Source organism: Panthera tigris, chromosome X (genome assembly GCF_018350195.1).
Source record: "Panthera tigris isolate Pti1 chromosome X, P.tigris_Pti1_mat1.1, whole genome shotgun sequence".
Classification (NCBI taxonomy): domain Eukaryota; kingdom Metazoa; phylum Chordata; class Mammalia; order Carnivora; family Felidae; genus Panthera; species Panthera tigris.
Window position 1 is genome coordinate 33210176 of NC_056677.1, and position 21104 is coordinate 33231279.

Below are 21104 nucleotides of genomic sequence, written 5' to 3' on the forward strand. Positions count from 1 at the left end.
CTTAAACAGCCAGCACCCTCAGGGCTCAGCAAGAGGTAACAGATCCAGGAGCTCAGTCATTCTGTGGAAGAGGCCTGTGAGTTTATGATCATAGCTGCAGCCTGAAGGGTGGGCTTTCACATAAATATACCTCTAAGGGCAGACTGTCAACCTTTCCAGAGAACTTGGAGGGCAGGCCCTGTCTCTTCACGTTCTCCCTCTCCCACATTCCAGAGTGACAGCATCTCTTGGAGTAGAGCTCTGTAAGTATCCAGTGCCCCAGTTTTCATGTTGGTGCCCTGGTTTTTATCGCTGCTACTCACAGGATGCCCCTTGATGGCCTGGCTCTGGTGGCTGGGAAGGCTTACATTCCTGGGTCCTAGGGAACTGTGACAATCAGACAGTTCTTGGCAGGTTATCGCCCCCAGGGTACTTCACGGACAGTAGAATGAAGTACAACCCCAGGATTTCTATGAAAGAAGCCCATCTGTCTGGGATCTTTGGCTAAAGGGGTAGATTCAGGTTTGGCACACACCTAGAGCCCTAAAGGGATGCTCTAGAACACAGGCCAGTACACACCATCTTTGTGCTCTCACGTGTGCCCCCCCCACCTTTCTCTCTCTTGGTTTTCTCTGCTATGCCCAGGCAGGGTAACTCCTTGCCCCACTCACTATGGACGAAGGCTCACAGCCACTTCTGAACAGAAAGCCTGTTTGGGAAACTTTGGGAGTTGCCATAAGTGAACCCTCCTAGTCTTGCCCAGGCAGGAGCATGAGTCATGGCCCCACCAGCTACGGAGTATGGCTTCTACCCCCGTCTAATAGGGAAGATTGGTAAGAATGCCAGGACACTACATAACCCAGCAACTCCAGAGCTGGGAGGTGGATGGTAAGAGCCGATTGTCCCCAGAACACACACAGTAGCCCTGTTCAGCCATGGAGCTTGAAGCTTGCGTCGGCTTGAGTCAAGACCAAAATTAAAGAGCATTAGTGGCCTCAGAGCTGCTGTTCCCACTGTACCCAAGCAGGGAAACTAGTGCATACCCACTGATTTGTAGCCCCACTTATTGCTGAATACAGTCTTCAGACTGCCCGACCAGAGAACCTTACCGCAGCTTAAGGGATGCTGCATAGCCTAGTTAACAACCCTGCTTAGAGTGGCACTTGAACAGAGAGCGCTGCCCATGGCTTTCCCTGTCTACAGAGCAAAACTGGTAGCCTCACCTGACTGCGATATTCAGTGCACACTCTTTTCTGATTCAGGTCCACAGTGAGCTGTGCAAGCCCTGGGTTCTGTCCTGTTGCCCCACCAGAACAGCGAAGATAACTCATAGCCCCCCACTACTGCCGAGTATAGTATCTGGTCCTAACTAATAAGCCTGACCAGGGATTCCAGGCAATGGTGAAGTCCATCCTACAGCTTCACTTGGACAGGGAACCAAGCCAGCAGACTTTTCCCAATATTCTCAGCAGTGGCGCACACACCCCACCCCCAACCACTGACCCTAGAACTCAAACAGTTGCCTTGCCCCAAAATAGACCCTAACAACAGGCCCCACCTGCCCAAGGACATTATCAGCAGACATGTCCAAAAAACCAAAACTGGGCTTATTGCTAAGGAATGGTCTCAGCCACAGTGAACCTGCAAAGTCTGGAAGAGAACACTTACTTAAATGTATAGATCCCAACATAAGAAATCAAGGACTGTGAAGAACCACCAAAGGAAACCAATAAAGGACACCACCAAAGGGAACTAATAAAACTCTAATAACTGATCCTAAGGATATGGAAATCTATGAACTGTCAGAGAATTCAGAATAATTTTCTGAAAGTGTAGTGAACCACAAGAATGCCCAGGACATGATGGCTTCACGGGTGAAGCTTTAAAGAAGAATTAAAACCAATCCTTCTCAGGCTCTTCCAAAAAACTGAAAAGTAAGGAATACTTCCAATTTCATTTTATTAGGCCACCATTACTCTGATACCAAAGCCAGAAAAAGATACTACCAGAAAACTACAGACCAACATCCCTGATGAATACAAATGCAAAAATTTTCAATAAAATATTATCAAACTAAATTAAGCAGCACATTGGAAGCATAATTAGGACAGCAATGCATGAACAAGGTAAGAATTCAACAAAGATCAAGTGGGATTTATTCCTGAGATGCAAGAATTTTCAACTTATGTGAATCAACCAATGTAATACATCAGATGAAAAGAAGAAAGTCAATAGATGCAGAAAAGTGGATAAAATTTAACATCTGCTCATGATAAAAACTCTTAACAAATTAGGTATAGAATGAATGTACCACAACATAATAAAGCCCAAATCTGATTTCATACCAAATGGTTAAATGTTGAAAGCTTTTTTCCTGATAACAAAGAAAACAAAGGTGCCTGTTCTCACTACTCCTATTCAACTGGTACTGGAAGAACTTACTAGAGCTATCAGGCAATAGAAAGAAAGAAAAGGCATCAGAATTGGAAAGGAAGTAAAATTTTCTCTGTTTGAAGGTGACATGACTTTATATATAAGAAAGCCTAAAGATTCCACCAGAAAAATGTTAGATATAATCAATGTAATCAATAAAGTTACAATATAGAAAATTAACTTAGAAAATTAGCAGCATTTCCATAAACTAACAATGAATTATCTGAAAAAGAACTAAAACAACCCCATTTACAATAGCATCAAAAACAGTAAAACACATAGGAATAAAGAACCAAGGAGGTAAAAGATCTCTACTCAGAACTTATTTTCATCAAGGCAATGATGAAAGAAATAAAACACAATTAAATGTTTAAATGTGCATACTACCAAAAGCCATCTATAGATTCAATGCAATCACCATCAAAATTGCAATGGCATTGTTTTAACAGAAGTAGAAAAAAAATCCTAAAACTTCTATAGAATCACAAAAGACCCCAAATATCCAAAGCAATCCTGAGAAAGAGGAACAAAGCGGGAAGTATTAACACTTCTTGATTTCAAGCTATACTACAAAGCAGCTGCAGAATCAAAACAGGATGGTTCTGCTATAAAAACAGACATGTAGGGGCGCCTGGGTGGCTCAGTCGGTTGGGTGTCTGACTTCAGCTCAGGTCATGATCTCACAGCTCCTGGGTTTGAGCCCCGCATCAGGCTCTGTGCTGATGGCTCGTGGCCTGGTGCCTGCTTTGGATTCTGTGTCTCCTTCTCTCTCTGCCTCTCCCCTGCTCATTCTCTCTCTCTCTCCCAAAAATAAATAAACCTTAAAAAATTAAAAAAAAAAATAAAAACAGACATGTAGATCAATGAAACAGACTCAAGTGCCCAGAAGTAAACCCAAGTATATATAGTCAACTAATATTTGACAAGAGATGCAAGAATACTCAATGGAGAAAAGACAGTCTCATCAATAAATGGTGCTGGGGAAAATTGAATATTCATATGTAAAAGAATGAAATTAGACCCTTATCTTATACCACTTGCAAAAATTAACTTGGCATGGATTAAAGACTTAAACATAAGACCTGAAACCATGAAATTCCTAGAAGGAAAATTAAGGAAAAGGCTCCTTGACATGGATCTTGGCATTGACTTTTTGGATATGCACTTAAAGCACAAGCAACAGAATAAAAAACAAGTAGGACTGCGTCAGACTAAAAAGCTTCTGCACAGCAATAAAAACAATAAAAAGAAGGGAAAAGACAATCTACAGACTGGGAAAAATATTTGTAAGCCATATACCTAAGGGGTTACAATCCAACATATATAAAGAACTCCTACAACTCAGTAGCAAAACCAAACCAAAACAACTCAAAAAACCCACAATCTCATTAAAAATGGGAAATATCTGAATAGAAATTTCTACAAAGAAGACACATGAAAGGTCAAAAAGTACATGAAAAGATGCTCAACATCAGTAATGATCAGGGAAATGCAAATCCAAACCATAATGAGATATCCTCACTCCTGTTAGATGCCATAACAAATCCTGGTATGATGTGAAGAAAAGAGAATCCTTGTGCACTGTTGGGAATGTAAATTGGTGCAGTCACCATGGAAAATAGTATGGAGATTACCCCCCAAATTAAAAATAGAACCTCCATATGATACAGCAATTCTACTTCTAGATATTTATCCAAAGAAAACAAAAACACTAACTCAAAAGGTGTTCATTGCAGAATTATTCACAGTAGCCAAGATACAGAAACAACCTCAATGTCCACTGGTGGATGAATGGATAAACAAAATGGGAGATACACAGACAATGAAAGATTATTCGGCCAAAAAGAATGAAACCTTCCCATTTGCAACACCACAAATGGACCCTGAATAATCTAGGGCATTGTCCTAGATAAAATAGAGAAAGACAAATACTGTACAATCTGATTTCTATGTGAAATGCAAAAAAGAAAGAAAGAAAGAAAGAAAGAAAGAAAGAAAGAAAGAAAGAAAGAAAGAAATCTGACAGAAAAATCTATTATCAAATTCAAACTTGTGGTTATCAGGGGTGAGAGTTGGGGGGAGGGGGAATTGGAGAAACGTGGTCAAAAGGTGGAGATTTCCAGTTACAAGATAAATACATGCTAGAGATGTAACCTGCAACATGATAAGTATAGTTAGCACCTGCTGTACGATATATAAGAAAGTTGTTGAGAGTAAAACCTAAGCATTCAAATCACAAGGAAAAATTTTTTCTTTTTTTGCTTTCCATTCTATTATATATTTATTTAATTTATACTGAGAGAGTGAGCATGCATGAGCAGGGGAGGGGGGAGAGGGGTGGGGGGGGGAGAGGGGGAGAGAGAGAGAGGGAGAGAGGGAGGGAGGGAGGGAGGGAGGGAGGGAGAGAGAATGAGAATCTCAAGCAGGCTACACGATCACCACATACCCTGACACGGGGGTCCATCCCACATCCCTGGGATCATGACCTGAGCTGAAATCAAGAGTCGGGATGCTCTACTGACTGAGCCACTCACCCAACCCTCCATTTTTTATTCATGAGCTGATGGAGGCTAACTAAACTTACTGTGGTGGTCATTTCACAATATATGTAAGTCAAACGATTTTGCTGTACACCTTAAACTCATACAAGGATGTAGGTCAATTATATGTAAATATAACTAGGGGAAAAAGATCCAGAGAAAAGAGAATGTGACACTGGCATACAGTGGATTCTCAAGGAATAAATTAAATTTAAAACACTCAATGAAATGATGGAGATATGTAATTTACCTTATAAGCAGTTCAAAGTAATAGTCATAAAGGTGCTTACTGAACTTGGGAGAAGAATGAATGAACACAGTGAGAACTTCAACCCACAGCTAAAAAATAGAATACAATATTAGAGAAGTCACAGTGCTAAAGAATACACTAAATGAACCGAAAGACACATCAGAGTGGTTCAATAGCAGACTAGATGCAGAAGGATCAGGGAGCTCACACACAAAGCAGTGGGACACAATTACAGCAATAAAAACAAAAACGAATGGAAATAGTGAAGATAGCTTAACTGACTTGTGGGACGTCAATTGGAGAAACATTCACCTTGAAGGAGTCCTGGAAGTAAGAAGAGAAACAGAAAGGGGCAGAAAACTTATTGATGAATTAATGGCTAACAACTTCTCTAACCCAAGTAAGGAAGCAGACAACTATCCAGATATAGGAAGCACAGAGAGTCTAAGAGAAACCCAAAGAGGCCCACATATCAAGACACAGCATAATTAAAAATTCAAATGTCAAAGTCAAGGAGAGACTCTTAAGGCAGCAAAAGAAAAACATCTTGTTAAGTGCAAGGGAGTCCCCACGAGCCCCCTTCAGATTTTTCAGCAGAAACTTTTCAGGACAGAGGGAGTGGCAAAACACATTCCAAGTGCTGAAGGGAAAAAAAAAACAAAAAAACTTCCAACCAAGAATACTCTATCCAGTAAAAGTTTTCGTGCAGAATTTAAAGAGAGATAAAGATTTTTACAGATGAACAAAAGTTAAAGAGCTCATCACCACTAAACTAGCCTTAAAAAAACTACTAAAGGGGACTTCTTTGAGTTGAAATGAAAGGGCACTAATTCATAACAAAAAAAAAAAAACATATAAAAGACTCACTGCTAAAAATAAATATATAGTAAAGGTAGTGGATTGATCACATAAAGCTAGTATCAAAGTTAAAAGAGTACTAAAAATAACTTTACAATAATTAGTTAAGGGATACATAAGATAAAAAGATGTGCATTATGACATCAAAAACATAAAATGAAGGAAAGAGAAGAAATGCAGAGCTTTAGAATGGATTCAAACTTGAGGTCTAATCACTTTAAAATAGGCTGTTAAAAGTTATGTGTAAGCCTCATGGTAGCCACAAAGCAAAAACCTATGGTAGAAACATAATATAATGAGGGGCGCCTGGGTGGCTCAGTCGGTTAAGCGGCCCACTTCGGCTCAGGTCGTGATCTCGCAGTCCGTGAGTTCAAGCATCACGTCAGGCTCTGTGCTGACAGCTCAGAGCCTGGAGCCTGTTTCAGATTCTGTGTCTCCCTCTCCCTGACCCTCCCCGGTTCATGCTCTGTCTCTCTCTGTCTCAAGAATAAATAAAGGTTAAAAATTTTTTTTAAAAAAGAAACATAATATAATGAGAAAGGAATCTAAGCATACTACTAAAGTCATCAAACTACAAATAAAAGAGCGAGAGATGAAGTAAGGAAACCCAGGTAGTACAAAACAGCCAGAAATTTGGGCGCCTGGGTGGCTCAGTTGATTAAGCGTCCAGCTTTGGCTCAGGTCATGATCTCATCATGGTGTGTGAGTTTGAACTCCACATCCGGCTCTATGCTGACAGTGCAGAGCCTGCGTCAGATCCTCTGTCTCCATCTCTCTCTCTGCCCCTTCCAGCTCGTGCTCTCCCTCTCTTTAAAAAATATTTTAAAAAACATAGCCATAAATTAAGAAAATGACAATAAGTACATATCTGTCAATAACGACTTTCAAGGTAAATGTATTAAATTCTCCCATCAGGGGCACCTGGGTGGCTCAGTCAGTCGAGCATCTGACTTCGGCTCAGGTCATGATCTCATGGTTTGTGAGTTCAAGCCCCGTATGAGGCTCTGTGCTGACAGCTCAGAGCCTGGAGCCTGCTTCAGAGTCTGTGTCTCCCTCTCTGCTCCTCCCCTGCTCACACTCTGTCTCTCTCACTCTCAAAAATAAACATTAAAAAAATTAAAAACAATTCTCCCATCAGAAGACATAAAGTAGCTGAATGTATGTATATATAAAAAAACAATGGTGTCTGGGTGGCTCAGTTGGTTAAGTGTCCAATTTTGGCTCAGGTCATGATCTCACAGTTCGTGAGTTCAAGCCCCGTGTCAGGCTCTGTGCTGATGGTCCAGAGCCTGGAGCCTGCTTCGGATTCTGTGTCTCCTCTCTCTCTCTGCCCCTACCCTACTCATGCTTGCTCGCTCTCTCAAAGACAAACATTAAAAAATTTAAAAAAAAGAAAAAACAACCAAGACTCATATATATGCTTCCTATAAGACACTCGCTTCAGATGTAAGGACACGCACAGACTGAAAGTAAATGGTTAAGAAAACATACTCCTTACAAATGGTAACCAAAAGAGAGCTGGGGGAACTATAGTTACATCAGACAAAACTGACTTTAAAACAAAGACTCTAATAAGAGACAAAGAAGGGTATCATACAGTGAACACAATGATAAAGGGATCAATCCAACAAAAGGATATAACATTTGTGAATCTTTATGGACACAACATAGAAGCAACTAAATATATAAACCAAATGTTAACACACCTAAAGAGAGAAACAGCAGTACAATAATAGGACACTTCTTTTTAAATTTTTTAAGGATTTTTTTTTGTTTATTTATTTTTGAGAGAGCAAGCAAGCACACAAGCAGGGGAGGGGCAGAGAGAGAGAGAAGGAGACACCGAATCCAAAGCAGGCTCCAGGCTCAGAGCTGTCAGCAAAGAGCCTGACACGGGGCTCGAACCCACCAACCATGAGATGATGACCTGAGCCAAAGTTGGATGCTCAACCAACTGAGCCACCCAGGTGCCCCTGGTAATAGGACACTTTAATACTCCACTTACAACAATGCATAGATCATCCAGAGAGAAAATTAATAAGGAGCCACTGGCCTTAAACTACATGTTAGATCAGATGGACTTAACAGATACATACAGAACATTCCATACACAAGCAACTGAATACATTCTTCTCAAGGACACATGGAACATTCTCCAGGATAGATCATATGTTAGGCCATAAAACATTTAATGCATTTAAGAAGACTGAAATCGTATCAAATATTTTTTCAGACCACAGTGGTATGAAACTAGAAATCAATTATAAGAAAACTGGAAAATTCACAAATATTGAAGATTAAACAGTAGGCCACTGAACAAGCAATGGTCAGCAAGTCAAAAGAGCAATCTGAAAAAATACCGAGACAAATGAAAATGGAAATACAATGTATCAGAAACTATGTGATGCAGCTAAAAGCAGTCCTCTCAGAGAAGTCCGGAGTGATAAATGCCTATCTCAAGAAGCAAGCAAATGCTCAATAAAACAACCTAACTTTACACCTGTAGGATCTAGAAAAAGGAAAAGCCCAAAGTTAGAAGAAATGAAATAGAGACTAAAAAGCCAATACAAAAGATCAATGAATATAAGAGTTGGTTCCTTGAAGATAAAATTCACAAACCGTTAGCTAGACTCACAAAGAAAAAAAGAGGACTCAAACTGAGAAATCAAAGAGGAAACATTACAACTGATAACACAGATACACAAAGGATAGTAAGAGGCTACTTTGAATAATTACACATCGAGAATCTTGACAACCTAGAAGAGATGGATAAATTCCTAGAGTCATACAACCTTCTAAGATTGAATCATGAAGAAATAGAAAATCTAAAGAGACCTATTACTTAGTAAGGATACTGAATTGTTAATCAAAAACCTCCCAACAAACCAAAGACCAGGACCACACAGCTTCACTTGTGAATTCTCCCCAAAATTCAAAGAAAATACAGATCCTTCTCAAGTGTTTCCAAAACAACAACAACAACAACAAACAGAAGAGCAAGTGTTCTGTATAGAAGTTGTTTATGTGACTTGGCATCCATTTCTGCCCAGAGCTGCACATATACAATCACGGGGGCTTAATTGGCTTGTACTCCATATCTGGCCTCGGGATCAGAACTGGCTCTTCTGTTCCTGATGCCAAGAGGGATTAATGTGCCTCATCTTCCTCCTTGAGTCAGACCAGGCTGGCCTCCTGGAATGGATCGGGGAGGGAAGAGGTATATGCAGATTCCCAGACTCCTAAGATTGTGAGGTATGATAAGAGAAACAGAAAAAAACAAAACAAAACCCAGCTCGCTCGGGACTGCGCTTGGACAAACTTAACGACTAACCATAAATGACACACAGGTAGTGTATATATTGCCCTGGCAGGAAGAGCTGGTTGGAAGTCTCACCAGTGGGGAGGACGCTTCACCCAGGACCGTCAGCTGGGACTCCAGTCAGGCTGTTCAGCAGGGCTTCCCCAGCCAGAAAGTTGGATGTTGTAAGTACCTGATTCGATATGTCAGCCTTCTTTGTTCTTCTCTGTACCTCTCTCCCTAAGTTTACTATAATTGTTTATTTCCTTACATTCCTTTTCCCTTATAATTAATAAATTCTTCCTCCACAAAACTGGAAGAGCAGCTATCATGAATTCCTATTATTTAGAACAGGAGGGAACATTTCTAAACTTATTTTATGAGGCTAGCATTTCCCTTATACCAAAATCAGATAAGGCCACCATAGGAAAAAAATTACAGGCCAATATCCCTGATGAACATAGATTCAAAAATCCTCATCAAAACATCAGCGAACCTATAATGTATTGTATTTCAACAATACATTAAAAGAATCATATGCCAACATCATTTCAGGGATGCAAAGATGGTTCAACATCTGCCAATCAATGTGATATAATATGTTAACAAAATGAAGGATAAAAATTATATGATCCTCTCAATAGATACAGAGAAAGCATTTGAAAAAATTCAATATCCATTTAGGATAAAAACTCTCAGCAGAGTGGTTATAGGGGAAACAAAATAGTAAATGCCATATATGACAAGCCTACATTGAACATCACACTCAATGGTGAAAAGCTGAGAGCTTTTCCTCTAAGATCAGGAACAAGATAAGGATGCCCATTCTCACCACTTTCATTCAACATAGTACTTGAAGTCCTTCCCAGAGCAATTAGACAAGAAAAAGAAATAAAAGCCACCCAAATTAGAAAGGAAGTAAAACTTACTATTTGCAGATGACACATATGGAAAATCCCAGGCTCCACCAAAATACTGTTAGAACTAATAAATGAATTCAGTAAAGTTAAAGGATATAAAATCAACATACAAAAATCTTTTGCCTTTTTGTACACTAATAGCAAACTATCAGAGAGAGAAATTAAGAAAACAATCCCAATTGTTTTCCAAGGAATAAATTTAGGAATAAATTTAACCAAGGAAGTCAAAACCTGTACACTGAAAACCATAAGACATTGATGAAAGAAACTGAAAAAGACACACAAATAGAAATATATTCCATCTTCAAGAACTGGAAGAATTAATACTGTTAACATGTCCATACTATCCAAAGCAATCTGCAGATTCAGTGAAATCTCTATCAGAATTCAAAAGCCATTTTTCATAGAAATATATCAAACAATGCTAACATTTGTACAAAATTACAAAAGATCCTGAAAACCAAAAGCAATTTTGAGAACCAAGCTGGAGGCATCATGATTCCTGATTTTAAACTATATTACAAAGCTATAGTAAACAAAACAGTATGGTATTGTCATAAAAACACATAGATCAATGGAACAGAATATAGATCCCAAAATAAACTCATACATATATGGTCTAATTTATGACAAAGGAGCCAAGAGTATAAAATAGGGAAAGGAAAGGATGGTCTCTTCAATAAATGGTCTTGGGAAAACTGGACTACTATCTTATACCATATACAAAAATAAAATCAATTGGGTTAAACACTTAATGTAAAACCTGAAACCATAAATATCCTAGGGCTTAAAAAAAAGGCAATAAGCTCCTTGACATAGGTTTTGGTGATAATAGTCTGAATTTGACATCAAAAGAAAAGCAAAAAGTTTTCAGGAAGATGGCAGGATAGGAGGATCCTAGGCTCACCGCATCCCATGTATATACCTAGATAACACTCAGATCATGAAAACAACCAGAAAATGACCCAGAGACTGGCACAACAGGCTCTCCACAGCTAAATATAGGAAAGAGGCCACAGCAAAGAGGCTAGGAAGGGTAGAGATGCAATCAGGAGACAAACTGACTGGTGGGACTGTCCATGGGAAGGAGGAATGCTGTGGGTGTGGAAAGGGGAGAGTAACAGACCCCACAACAGGTACTGCAGGCATGGGGGGCCAGCACTGGGAAGATGAGTCCCCAGAATATTTGGTTTGAAAAGCAGAGGGGTCAACTCTGTGAATCCTTACAGTGGGGCTCAACACATGGAACTTTGAAACAGTGGGCTCAGATGTGAAGGCTACAGGAAACTGAGTCCCCACCCTTAAAAAGGCAGCACAACAGGGGAGCCTGGGTGGCTCAGTTGGTTAAGCTTCTGACTTCGGCTCAGGTCATGATCTTGAGGTTCATGAGTTAGAGTTTGAGTCCTGCATCGGGCTTTGTGCTGACAGCTCAGAACCTGGAGCCTGCTTCAGATTCTGTGTCTCCCTACTTCTGCCCCTCCCCCCCACTCCCTCCCTCTCTCTCTCTCTCTCTCTCTCAAGAATAAATTAACATTAAAAAAATTTTTTTAAAAGACAGCGCAACAAAAAGCCCTGCTGAGATACAGCAGAAAAGCAGCAGTTTGAAAAATGCCTGGGGTATACAGGGAAAAGATTTGTTTCCTAAGCTCAGCGCATGTGCTGGAGGGGCAGGGATTTTTGACAGACTTCTCCAAGAACAAAAGAGTTGGAGGGCCTCATTTCCCACCCAAGCCCTCCAGCCCACATACACCAACACCTGCAGGAACCAGTGCAGCACTAACACTCTTCATCTATCTTGCTATCTTGCCCTGACACCTTGCTGGCACTGTGCACCTCCCTTCTTGCCCAATATTCTCCTGTGGCCCCACCCCCTCCAACACACCCTTGGCAGGAGTCCATCCAAAGTGGTGCCCCAAGTACAGCAGTGTGCAAGCAACCCCAACAGGGGCAAGCACCATGTCAAAGTGTCTCCTGCCCCAGGGAGAGGGGAAGAAAACCACACACACCAGTTTAACTTCAGCCCCAGCAGTAGGCTGGGAGCAGACATCTTGACTGACTACAGGCACCGCCCGCCAATGAAAACTTCTCAGGGTACAACACAGAGAGAGCACCCTGCAGTTCGGTGCTCCTGCAGTTCTGGCAAATGTCTGGTCTGACCCAACTCAGGTCCAAGGCAGCCCTGGACTGGCTCACAAAAAACACAGGGACTGAGTCCTGTCCACAAAGGACAAACCGGTTCTGGTGAACACGGTACATTGCACTGCAGGGCACTAAAGGAAGAGAAGGAACTATATCCCACTTTTGTAACACATAGAGAGGCAAAACGAGGAGACAGTGGAATATGTCCTAAATGAAAGAACAGGAAAACAAAAGCATAGCAAGAGCGCTAAAATAAATGGAGGTAAGTATTATGTCTGACAGAGAATTTAAAGTAATGGTCATAAAAATACTCACGTGGACTTGAAAAAGGAGTGGAGAACCTCAGTGAGACCCTCAATAAAGAGAGAGAAAACATAAAAAAGAACCAATCAGAGATGAACTTAACTGGAACTAACGATATTCTACATGGAATAAATAGTAGACTAGAGGAATCAGAAGAACAGACCATCAACCTGGAGGACACAGTAATGAAAAGCAATCAAGCTGAATAGAATAGAGAAAAAAGAACAGTAAAAAATGAAAATAGATTAAGGGAACTCAGTTACATCATCAAGCATAATAACATTTGCATTACAGGGATTCCAGAGAAAGAGGAGACAGAAAAGGGGGCAGAAAAATTATTTGAAAGAATAATAGCTGAAAACATCCTGAATCTGGGAAAGGCAACAGAATCCAGGTCCAGGAGGCACAGAGAACCCCCAGCAAAATCAACGCAAGAAAGTCCACAACAAGAAACAGAGTAATTAAAATGACAAAAAGCAGCAAAAACAGTTACACACAAGGGAAACCCCATAAGGTCATCAGCTGATTTTTTAGCAGAATGCTTGCAGGCCAGAAGGGAGTGGCACAATATATTCAAAGTGCTAAAAGTGAAAAACCTACAGCCAAGAATGCTCTATCCAGCAAGGCTATCATTCAGCATAGAAGGAGAGATAAAGAGGTTCCTGGACAAACAAAAGTTAAAGGAATTCGTCACCACTAAACTAGCCTTACAAGAAATGTTAAAGGGGATTCTTTGAGTGGAAAAAGGAAAGACCATAATCAAGAATAAGAAAAGTATGAAGCAGAAAAGTAGTAAAAATAATTATATCTATAAAAATCAGTCAAAGGGGGCACCTGGGTGGCTCAGTCGGTTAAGCGTCTGACTCTTGGTTTCAGCTCAGGTCATGATCTCACAGTTCATGAGTTTGAGCCCTGCATCGGGCTCTGTACTGACGGTGTGGAGCCTGCTTGGGATTCTCTCTGTCCCTTTCTCTCTGCCCTGCTGCTCTGTGTCTCTCTCAAAAAATAAATTAAAAAAATTTGTTTAAATCAGTCAAGGGATTCACAAAATAAAAGGGTGTAAAGTTTGACATCACATACCTAAACCTGGGAGCAGAGAAGAGTAAAAATTTAGTGATTTTAGAATGGTCTCAAACTCAAACATCAACTTAAAATGCGTAGAGGTTACATATAAACCCAAAGTAACCACAATTAAAAAGAACAGTAATACATATGCAAAAATAAAGGGAAAGGAATCCAAGTCTATCACTAAAGAAAGCCAACTTATGAGAAAAGAGAACAAAGGAAGAAACAGAAGAAAGACAAAAATAATCATGAAACAAGTAACAAAATGGCATAAGTACAAATGTATCAATAACAACTTTGAATGTAAATTGACTAAACACTCTAATCAAAAGAGACGTATGGTGATGGAATGGATAAAAAAAAAAAAAAAAAACACAGGACCCAGCTATATGCTGCCTACAAGAGACTCACTTCAGACCTAAAGACACATGCATATTTTTTTTAAATTTTTTCTTAACATTTATTTATTTTTGAGACAGAGAGGGAGCATGAACAGGGGAGGGTCAGAGAAAGAGGGAGACACAGAATCTGAAACAGGCTCCAGGCTCTAAGCTGTCAGCACAGAGCCCGACGCGGGGCTCGAACCCATGGACCGTGAGATCGTGACCCGAGCCGAAGTCGGACGCTTAACCGACTGAGCCACCCAGGCAACCCGACACATGCATATTCAAAGTGAAGGGATGGAGGGCACCTGGGTGGTTCAGTCAGTTAGGCAACTGACTCTTGATTTTGGCTCAGGTCATGATCTCATGGTTCATGAGTTCGAGCCCCACATCAGTCTCTGTGCTGACAGCGCGGAGCCTGCTTGGGATTCTCTCTCTCTCTCTCTCTCTCTCTCCTTCTCTCTCTCTCTCTCTCTGCCCCTCCCTCACTCTGTCTCTCAAAAATAAACTTTAAAAAAAAAGAAAGTGAAAGGATGGAGAAATATTGATCACGCAGATGGAAGTGAAAAGAAAGCCATGGTATCAATACTTGTATCAGACAAAATAGACATTAAAAACAAAGACTGTAACAAGAGACAAAGATGGGAACTATGTAATTGTAAATGGGGAGAAGCCAACAAGAAGATATAACAACTGTAAATATTTATGCACCCAACATGAAAGCACTCAAATACATAAAGCAGCTAATAGGAAACATAAGGGAAGTAACCAATAGGAATAAAATAATGGTAGAGGGCTTTCACATCTCATTACATCAATGGCCAATTCAATCAAACAGAAAATCAACAAGACAATAGTGGTTTTAAATGACACATTGGACCAGATGAATTTAACAGATATATTCAGAACTTTATATCCCGAAACAGGAGAATACATATTCTTTTCAAGTGCACATGGAACATTCTCCAGAACAGATCTCATGTTTGGCCACAACAAAGTCTCACAAATTCGAAAAGATTGAGGTCATACCATGCATCTTTTCTCACCACAACATTATTAAACTTGAAATAAACTATAAGAAAAGAAAGAATCTGGAAAGAAACAAATACATGGAGGTTAAATGACATGCTACTAAACAATGAATGGCTCAAGGAAGAAATCAAAGAGGAAATCACAATATAAATGGTGACAAATGAAAATGAAAACACAATGGTCCAAAGTCTTTGTGATGCAGCAAAAGCCATTCCAACAGGGAAGTTTATTAGCAATACAGGCTTACCTCAAGAAGCATGAAAAATCTCAAACAACCTAATCTTACAGAAAAAAAAAAAAAAAAAACACCCAAAGGAGTGGGTGGAACCAGAAAAAAACCCACCCAAAACCAGTAAAAGGAAGGAAATAATAAAGATTGGAGCAGAAATAAATGAAATACAACCTAAAAACCCCCAACAGAACAGATCAATGAAACCAGAAGCTCATTTCTTGAGAAGATTAACAAAATTTATAAACCTTTAGCCAGACTAATCAAAAAAAGAAAAAAAGAGCACTGAAAAGCAAAAATCATGGAGGAGAAATAACAACCAACACCACAGAAAAACAAATAATTATTAAGAGAATATTATGAAAAACTATATGCCAACAAATTGGATAGCCTAGAAGAAATGGATACATTCCTAGAAACATGTAACCTCCTAAAACTGAATCAAGAAGAAATAGAAAATTGGAACAGCCTGATTACCAGCAATGAAATTGAATCAGTAATCAAAAAACTCCCAGGAAACAAGTCCAGAACCAGTTGGCTTCACAGTTGAATCCTATCAAACATTTAAAGAAGAGTTGATACATATTCTTCTCAAAATATTCCAAAAAATAAAAGCGGTGGGAAAGCTTCCAAATTCATTCTATGAGGACAGCATTACCCTGATACCTAAACCGGATAAAGACACCACAAAAGAAGAACTATAGGCCAATATCTTTGATGAACAGAGATGCAAAAATTCTCAACAGATTATTAGCAAACCAAAATCCAAGGATACATTAAAAAAAGTATTCACCATGATCAAGTGGGATTTATTTCTGCAATGCAAAGATGGCTCAGTATTCACAAATCAATGTGATACATCAATAAGAGAAAGGATAAAAACCATATGATTATCTCCACAGATCAAGAAAAAGCATTTTGACAAAGTACAACATCCATTCATGATAAAAACCTTCAACAAAGTAGGTTTAGAGGGAACATACTTCAACATTATACAGGCCATATATGAAAATACTGTTTTTCTGTAGTCTAATTTTTTTTTTAAGTAGGCTTCACGCCTTCAGCATAGAGTCCAACGCGGGGCTTGAACTCATGACCGTGAGATCAAGACCTAAGATGACATCAAGAGGTGGACGCTTAATTGACTGAGTCCCCCAGGTGCCCCTGGGCCATATATGAAAAACCCACAGCTAACAGCATCGTCAATGGTGAAAAACAGAGCTTTTGCCTTAAGATGAGGAGTAAGAGGGGGCGCCTAGGTGGCTCAGTCGGTTAAGTGTCCAACTTCAGCTCAGGTCATGATCTCAGGGTCTGTGAGTTCAAGCCCCGTGTCGGGCTCTGGGCTGACAGCTCAGAGACTGGAGCCTGCTTCCAATTCTGTATCTCCTTCTCTCTCTGCCCCTCCCCAGCTCATGCTGTATCTCTCTCTCTCAAAATAAATAAACATTAAAAAAAAATTTTTTTAAAAGATCAGGAATAAGAGAAGTATGTCCACTATCACCACTTTTATTCAACATATACTACTGGAAGTCCTAGCCACAGCAATCAGACAACAAAAAGAAATAAAAGACATCCAAAATTCTCACTATTTGCAGATGACATGATACTATATATAGAAAATCCCAGGGGCGTCTAGGTGGCTCAGTCAGTTGAGCATCTGACTTTAGCTCAGGTCATGATCTCATGGTTTGTGGGTTTGAGCCCCGCATCGGGCTCTGTGCTGACAGCTCAGAGCCTAAAGCCTGGAGCCTGCTTCGGATTCTGTGTCTCCTTCTCTCTCTGCCCCTCTCCCGCTCACGCTCTTTCTCTCTCAAAAATAAATAAACATTAAAAAAGAGGCAGAGAAAGAAAAGAAAGTTCCAATCCTCTAAGTTGGCCCTTGGGAAGAGCTTCAGGAATGTGGCCCTCAACCATGTGCCCGGAGGTCACATCAGGAACAGCAATGGCAATAGGGAACATGAAAGTAATGTAAGATGAATCTGGCTAAATGGGGAAAGAAAACTTAAACTCCTGGGTCATTACAACACCAAGCGTTTTACTACAATACCACTGCACTGAAACAACTCTCTATAAGGTAACGGAATTGGTAAAAAGTATAAAAATACATAGATTTATTACTGTAACTGAACCACCTATCTCAATCAAACCTTTCCTTGAAAGCTCTGGTTAAAATGCCAATGTAAATATGTCATGGGGGTCACACATGAGGACCTTGACACCAAATATCTTGTCCAACCGAGACAGGCAAACTGAAGGACTCTATAAAAATCTGCTTTTTGCTCCTCTTCCTGCTTCCATTCTTGCTATTCTTGCATCCCCGCTTTACACATATGTTATAATGCAAATAGTGTATGTCCTCCTCCTAAGGGACAAGAAATTAATGACTTCTTTCGAACAGATAACATTTAAGGAAGGACCAGGTGAGAATGACCAGAGGAAGCCATCATAGGCATATTCCAGACCACCAGCGCTAGATATCTCGATGTCAAGATCTCCTGGCTCCAAAGACTAACACCTGGGCCCTCGTCTTTGTTCCGACCAGTTCCTGGATGCCTGAGAGGGCACGTGCACCAGACCACGATCCTCAGTATAAGACCCAGACCCGGAACAAAGATGGGACACTCTCTCCTTTCCTTTCTGAGTCTCCCAGACGCTCTGTACCTACACGCTTTCTATACCTTCGGTAAACTTCACTTTCACCTCCTGCTGGCTCCTACTTAATTTCTCTCTTGTGTGCAGACTGGGACCTGATTGGCTGGTCCTAAGGGACGCCCTCTCTGGGTCCTTGGACCCTGCCCGCTGGCATCACAACTATTTCATCAGTAATTTAGCAAGTATCTGAAAGGATGAGATAGACTCAGACAGGGGTCAGCAAACAGTTTTTGGTAAAGGGCCAGATAGTAAATATTTTGGGCTTCACGGGGCTGGATGGTCTCTGTCCTAACTACACAGCTATGCCACTGGAATGCAAAAGCAGCCACAGACAATGCACAAATGAATGAGGGTGGTGGTGTTCCAATCAAATTTCACTCGCAAAAGCCATAGTTTGCCAACGTAGAGGAAAAGCAAGTTGTCCGGCTTATTCATTTTTCTATGAAACTAAGGAGTCAGGAAATGTATGCATATGTAATGTAGCCTGCAAGGCCAGCTTCCCACACAGTGGAGCCATGTAGGCTGGTGATCCCTGAGAGCAAGTCCCTAGCTGGGACAAAAGGTTACAAAGATGGAAGTAAGGTGGTAGGGATTGGGAATAAAGATGTAATGAGTTGAGTTCCTGTCAAAGGAGCCTAAAACATTTTGCACGGTTCTTCAGAGTTTACATGAAGCCCTAAAAGTACACGGGGGAAAAGGAAGAAAGACTTATCATTATCATTGCATTAATGCTGATATGAGACGTAAAATTGTAGCTTTTGATTAAACCAAGATTGTTTGAAATACTTAGTCTTATTCACTGTAATAGATGAAATTAAAAAACAAAAACAGAATGCCCTTTGTAGCAACGTGGATGGAACTGGAGAGTGTGATGCTAAGTGAAATAAGCCATACAGAGAAAGACAGATACCATATGGTTTCACTCTTATGTGGATCCTGAGAAACTTAACAGAAACCCATGGGGGAGGGGAAGGAGAAAAAAAAAAAAAAAGAGGTTAGAGTGGAAGAGAGCCAAAGCGTAAGAGACTCTAAAAAACTGAGAACAAACTGAGGGTTGATGGGGGTGGGAGGGAGGGGAGGGTGGGTGATGGGTATTGAGGAGGGCACCTTTTGGGATGAGCACTGGGTATTGTATGGAAACCATTTTGACAATAAACTTCATATATTGAAAAAAAAAATAAAAATAAATAAAATGAAAACAAAAACAAAAACAAAAACAAAAACGTGAAGCACCATTGTCCATGACCCAGCATAACATTCTGCCTCTTTAGCATTCAGTCAGGTTGGCCATTCTTGTTGCATAGCAGCTTCTGGACAACATCTAGCAAGATCTACTTCTATCCTTTTCTGTTTCTGGTTTTTGGTTTGTTTGTTTGTTTGTTTTCAGAAGACCCTGCTTGCCTCATTTTGTAGCTACAAAATTTACATCACGGAGAAAGGCACATTGCTAGAAAAGTGTACCTCAAACTTTCAGTTGCTTAGGAATCACCTGGAGGTCTTGTTAAAATGTAGATTAGACCCAGTAGGTCTGCGATGGCGGAGAATTTGTATCTCTAACAAGCTCCCAAGCGATGCGGATGCTGCTGGTCCACAGACCACACTTTGAGAACCACTGTTCTTAAAGAGAGCCATCATTCTCTGAGGAACTCTAAGAGACTTGGGGAAGCTCCCTGGAGCAGGATCTGGGGCCTGAGGGCTCCTGGACTCCCCTCATTCCTTTTGGGCAAACAACTGAATGATGGCCTCCAGCATAGGCATATCCTGGACAGGTTCAACAAAGACAACTATTCTGGATGGCAGGTGAATGAGGCTTACTAGCGAAGACAAACCTTTTTAGTTGGAAAACAAGTGGGTTAGCTCTGGGAGTCCAGGTTAAGCAGGTTATGCCCCAGACCCAGAAATGAATGGAGATAGCTCGAAAGTGCCAGTTCCTGAAGTTCGTGGTAACTAGATGAGGCACTGAATCTGGCCTTTGCTTTTAATGAAATCACTGAGCCCTTCCTGTGAGAGGTCTCCCCCTCACCTTTGCCCTGCTGCAAGGACTCACCTGCAGCATTCCCAACTGCAGCCTGTATAGAAGGTTCCGGGCTGTGGGTGTGGACACAATGAGGAGTCTCCTTTTCTCATAAAACTGGTCCAGAAGTGCCGCTGCTGTTCTGACACCCACGTTGACGTTCATGGCTGGAATGAGAAATGGCCAGATGCGTGAGAAAGTCTCTGCTTGCTCTGGCTCAACCTAGCCTGTGATAACCTACAGAAGTGTATGCATCAAGAAGTAAACCCCAAGATAAAATTTCACCTGTAAGTGGTTCATGTGGGAGATGGTCCCAAGAAGCACGGGGTTGGGGAATGGGGAAGTATATCAGTTTTTTTCTTACAGTTATCCCAGAGCACCATAACTGTAGGGGCTTAACCCACCAAATTCTCCTCCAGTCCTGGCAATCAGGAGTTTAAAATCAGTTTCACTGGGCTAAAGTCAAAGGGTTGCCAGGCCTGCATTCCCCCCGGTGCTCTAGGGAAGAACCTGTATCCTTGCCTTTCCCAGCATCTAGAGGCCACCTTCATTTCCAGGCTCATGGCCGTTCTTGCATCTTGGAAGTCAGCAGCGTGCTATCTTCACCTCTTTCTCCTCTCCACCTTTTGCTTCCATCGTTTTCTCTGCCTCCCCCTTATAAGGACCCTTGTGACTACATTGGGCCCACCTGGAAAATCCAAGCTACCCTCCCCATCTCAAAATCCTTGATTACCTCTGCAAAGTCCCCTTTATATTCACAGGTCCTAGGTAATATATTTGGGTAATATATTATTCAGGTAATAGATGCAGGTAATATATTATTACAGGTAATATAGTCACAGATTCTAGGGATTAGGCTGTGGAACATCTTTGGAGGATGGGCATTACTCTCCCTGCCTCAGGAAGTTATTTGTACCTTAACGTATGAAACTGAAGAACACTGGGAATTTAGCTGATGGTCTACATGTGTCTCTCTCTCACCCAACTCTGAATGGCTGGGGTTTAAAAG

At 40.8% G+C, this 21104-nt stretch overlaps 1 protein-coding gene across 6 annotated transcripts in view; it reads right to left on the reverse strand.

The window, feature by feature from the left end:
- Window positions 1–21104, reverse strand: part of SRPX (sushi repeat containing protein X-linked) — a 111299-nt gene that overhangs the window by 16862 nt on the left and 73333 nt on the right. For all 6 annotated transcript variants that reach the window (XR_006213401.1, XM_042974219.1, XM_042974218.1 and 3 more), the window contains one exon: window positions 20129–20262. Coding sequence is in view for 5 of the 6 variants with exons in the window: in XM_042974219.1 (XP_042830153.1) it covers window positions 20129–20262 (134 nt within the window). In the remaining variant the exon portion in view is untranslated. The remainder of the gene's footprint in view (window positions 1–20128; window positions 20263–21104) is intronic.